The following is a 4,729-nucleotide window of genomic DNA, read 5'->3' as shown; positions in this document are numbered from 1 at the left end:
AATGCAACACAGTGGGATGTCTGCAATGACCTGGTAATCTCTTGGCTTCATAACAATGTCTCTGAATCTATTAAAAAGGATAGACTCTTTTTTTTACTATGTATACTCCCCGGATCAGTCGGTAGCGATCCGATTGACTTCTTTGAAAACCGGCCCCTTCCTCTACTCCTATTTTTGCTTTTATACATGCTGCAAAGTATCGTACAATCAAATAAAAAAACAAAAGCTCATAATCCTTCCTCCACTTATTGAGACAAAACGAAAAGCTAGCTTAGTCTTTGAAAAAGGAAGAAAAGAAATAACTAGCTTCTTCCTTAAACGTTCGTGATCCTTGCGACGAATAGAAGAGCATGTTCAACATAATGCAGCCAGATTAGCTAGTCTTCATAGTATAAGAAGTTGGGTGCTAGAGTTAAGATCGAGATATGAAAGCTAAAACTAGTTTAGGATAGATGTAGAGAAATCTCAAATCTAGAGCTTGATGGAAGCAGTATATAGCTTTTACTTTGTCTATTCCTGTAATCTTCGAGGGATGAAGGGAGTAATGTTCTTATCAAATTTGATTATCACATGAAGAATGGATTGGTTAGGTGTTAGGAATAAGACACCCTAGCTGAAAAATACCTTAACCATATTAATCCCTCCGTCCCAAAATATTGACACAGTCAATTTTACACACATTTTAATGTACTAGTTTGACTTTTTTTGTACGATTAAATATTAATAAAAATTATTTTAAAAATTATATACCCTTTAGGCGCGCATTTTGAGGGAGATATTAGACTAACTAAACGGATAAATTAATTCACAAAATATTACCACCAATAAGAAGAAATGATGATTAAGTTGCTACGGTTTAAATTTTATAGCTTAATTTATTCGTTTACGTAATCTAATCAACTCCTCAAAAAAAAAAAGTGATAAATGTTTTTTTTTTTTTTTGTTTTGTTTTGATGGAGAAAACGTTTAATGTTTACCTTTGTTTTATTATATTCAACAACGAGGGTGAAAATGGAATTCGCCCTCTTTGCTATGATATAGAGGACGAAAAATAAATTCACCGTGTTTACTTTAGAAAGACAAAAGAATTCGCCTTATTTGCTATGTAATAATATAAAAGGGCCGGGCAAATATAATTTCGCCCTCCTTATTGATAGAAATTAACAAGGGAATGTACAACTCGCCTTCCTTGATCGATTTATGTCGCCCTCTTTGATCTATTGTCTTGTAGTGAAAGGGTGTGTTGTTAGTATAAAAATAAATAAATAAATAAATAAGGGAAAGTATTTAGCAACATATGTTATGATAAGATATGTTTCTATTATGTTAGTAAAAAAATATGGTCAAATATAATACATGAATAGCTAGTGAAAAAAAAAAAATCAACGATTTAGATATTCTGAGATGGAGGGAGTAATTTTATTATTATTTTTTTTAATCACCCATTTATGAATTTTAACATTTCTATTCAGCATATGCATCATAGACCGATAGGAAATCAAGTGCATATGTGTAAGTGTCTAACTAGAACTGACAATCTCATAACATATTAAAAAAAAAAAGGACTTTCAAAATCATTAAACCAAAAATGAAGTTCGAAACTTCGAAAGTGATATAAAACAATCCGAAGTTGGTTCATTAACTTAAAGAGAGATTAAAATAAGGAGGCCAAAGATCCATTCACAATAGTTTGACAATAATTTTATTATATTCGATCATTCACAATAGTGAACGTATACAATAATTAAATAGCACATACATACAATGATACAATACTCAATCAACAAAAGGAAAAAAAAAAACATAATACAAAAGAGAATAAGATATAATAGGACATGAAAGTGATAGGAGAAGCAAGTAATTTAAGCTCAACTTAGAAAAAGTACGTAGTAACACGAGTACATTACACGGGTTTGGAGTTGAGCTATCATTTTTTGAAAGTAATTTTAAGGGCACTTGCGTTTGCCACCGTGGGTGGTCTGGTTGTAGTAGCAAGCACACATCTCTTGGTTACCGGAAGTACCCGGTGGCACGCACCCGCAACGAGCACAGCAAGTTCCACAAGCCCTGTGGCATAGGTTTGGCCTTCGGCTTAACTGGCACCTAGCTAAACATGCTGCTCCACAATCTACACCCATAATAATCACATATATAGTTAATTATTGTAGCTCAATTATGTTAAGAGTAATTAATCCTAATATCATTTGTTAAATAAATATGTTTGCATGAATACTTACTTATGCCAAGAAGAGACCTCTTTGGAACGTAACTCTCAGTCTGCATACAATAAAAAGTGGCACAAAGTAAGTTCCAAATATGAGTATGTAGCAATTTTTTTTTTATTATTTTTTATTTATTATTTTTCTTAAAGAATATTTGTACAATAGTATAAATGCATGGACATGGACATCGCTTGCCTTAGCAAAGGACCACTCTCACGCGGCCGCGGTTGCAAACCCGAACCGCCGGCCATGTGGAGGCTAGGGGGTTCTCAAGGGTAGTTACCCCTATGCTTCCTGTTTTCAATGGTCCTACCGTTTCAATAGATATACCCATTTTTAAAAATAAAATACCCACTTCTTTTTCGTGTAACTGTAGTACTTAATTCTCTAAAAAAAAAAATAAGAGTCGGCAATAAACTGATACATCAAACAAAAAAGGGATTGATTTAACACTTGTTGGTATAAGAGGAGCTAGTATTTTTCAGTTTTTAATAAACTTGAGCTATTAATGACTCTAATAACACTTGTTGGTATAAGATTGTAATTTAATGGTATTATATTAGTACCAATAAAACAACTATTGATACTAACAAACCATTTTGAGTTTATTAATAATAAGGTATAAGTATTATGATATTATAATTATACCATTTAAGCACAATTTTATACCAAGGAATATTACTAGAGTTATGGACTCGAGTTATTAGAGGCATAAAATTCCCTGTGGGGGGAGTCAAGTCATGACTCTATGCAAACAATATGCGGATAAATAAATGTGCCCCTAAAACAAGTTAGGGTCTCATATCATTGGCTTTATTCTTTTTTGGTAGATTCCACTCCAATAAACTTTGTGTTCGTGTATGTGGAAAAAACAAATACTATGTATACAGCCAAATAATTAAGAGTCCCGATCAGTGGAGAATATATCACCAATAATTTAGTATATTATAAAGTATTAATATATTTATATATATATATATACTATATTCTAAAGAAAATGTTTTAAGTGAGACAAATATAATTGATGTTCCTGTCTTTTACTTATCATCATGGACAAGTAAGGTACTAAGAATAAGACACAACAAACCCAAACTTGAGCAACATTTGTAACTTGTCAAGTCATCGACCATATCCTAGTTATGGTAGAAATTAGAGTGAGCTAATAGTGTTCATTATAATAAATTGTTTAAAATAATTGATTATCATGTTTATAAAATATGAATGATGAATATAGCAGAAAATATGATTTTTTTTATAGTATAAATGAAGATTAGTACATGTTATACATGAATATAATATCTATATGATGAAAATATGTCTAATTATATGCTATGAAAAATAAACATTTTTAAGATCGATAAAAGTTCTATAAGGAATATGTATATGTAAGCACTGATAGATGTTACAATAGTTATGACAATATTGTAACGCCTATCAAGCTCAACTCTCAAATACGTACATATTAAAGAAACTTATTTGATATGACTATACAGAATCTTACCACTACGTGAGCTTCGGCTACATGGAGAAGAAGAAAAGAGAGGACAAAAGTAGCAACAATAAGCTTAGAAAAGGCCATTGCTAAGAGAAATAATTTGTATAATTAAGATGAGCAAATTACTTTGTAAGTAATTTATATTAGAGTTGAGTGAGGAAGACAGAAGTAAGAAGGGTTGTATTTATAGGGCATGAAAATGATGCTTATATGCCCATGCAAGAGAGGATACAGCTGCCAATTGAAAGCTAAGCACACCATAATTTAAAAATAAATAAATAATAATACAAAAACAAATTAAAAAGTATGTGAGTTTTAGTGGGTGAAAAGTAAAGAAAAAAGTAGGCATATGACAAAAAGTTCTAGGAGGTTCTTAAATGAATACAAGTATAAAAGTTAAGCAGCCTCTTACCAACTTCTGGTGTTCTAAATTAAGTCTAGTCTAGAGAATCAATTAAAGTGACTCTAATAGTATTAAAGTAGTAGAATAGTAGTTTCTTATAACTCTTATCATCTCTTATTACGTGTGATTTTTTTTTGGATAAAAAGAGTCAACGCACTATAGCTAGGTAGAAGCCAATTATACTAGCCAACCCTATGATATACAATTATATCCTGTTGTTCTCTCTTGCTTAGGTTGCTAAATTCAATTAATTTAATTATTGGTTTGCTTTAACCATTATAAGGATAAAGCTAATCATTGTTGATAACTAATCCGATTTTTAAAATAATTTCTCCATATTGTAAGGGCATACTACTTTTGGCTTAATTTTATTTTTCTACTATTTAGAATTTGATTTAGTTTTTATTAAATTAAATCATCACAATGTAAATGGCCGAAGACCCCTAAAATTGTCCCTATTTAGAATTTCGCCACATTTCTAACTTTAGCAGTTCAATTTTTATCTTGTTTGATTCCTAAATCCTAATTTATTGGATACTAATAGTTGTTGTGAAAAATTACTACGTATACTCTCTCTTTTCAAAATTAGCTAGCTAAACTAAGGTGCCA

At 30.9% G+C, this 4,729-nt stretch overlaps 1 protein-coding gene across 1 annotated transcript; it reads right to left on the bottom strand.

The window, feature by feature from the left end:
• Positions 1-1,675: 1,675 nt before the first annotated feature.
• LOC145638893 (gibberellin-regulated protein 1-like) lies at positions 1,676-3,883 on the bottom strand. Its single transcript, XM_081689947.1, has 3 exons — positions 3,724-3,883; positions 2,238-2,277; positions 1,676-2,128 (listed from the first exon to the last, which is right to left on the bottom strand). Exons 1-3 carry the CDS (start codon positions 3,799-3,801, stop codon positions 1,947-1,949), a joined length of 300 nt encoding a protein of 99 aa, XP_081546073.1. The 5' UTR covers positions 3,802-3,883; the 3' UTR covers positions 1,676-1,946.
• Positions 3,884-4,729: the final 846 nt, after the last annotated feature.

The sequence above is a fragment of the Chenopodium album genome, chromosome 7, assembly GCF_948465745.1.
Source record: "Chenopodium album chromosome 7, dcCheAlbu1.1, whole genome shotgun sequence".
In the NCBI taxonomy this organism is placed as follows: Eukaryota; Viridiplantae; Streptophyta; class Magnoliopsida; order Caryophyllales; family Amaranthaceae; genus Chenopodium; species Chenopodium album.
The sequence above is the reverse complement of the archived record's forward strand: the minus strand, read 5'-3'. Positions and strand labels throughout refer to the sequence as shown.

What these genes read in the sequence shown, in the direction of transcription:
- LOC145638893 (XM_081689947.1), bottom strand. Translation starts at nt 3,801, where the DNA reads ATGGCCTTTTCTAAGCTTATTGTTGCTACTTTTGTCCTCTCTTTTCTT. An exon ending in TAGCCGAAGCTCACGTAGTG is followed by an intron (nt 2,278 to 3,723) that starts GTAAGATTCTGT and finishes TATTGTATGCAG; the next exon opens with ACTGAGAGTTACGTTCCAAA. An exon ending in GAGGTCTCTTCTTGGCATAA is followed by an intron (nt 2,129 to 2,237) that starts GTAAGTATTCAT and finishes TTATGGGTGTAG; the next exon opens with ATTGTGGAGCAGCATGTTTA.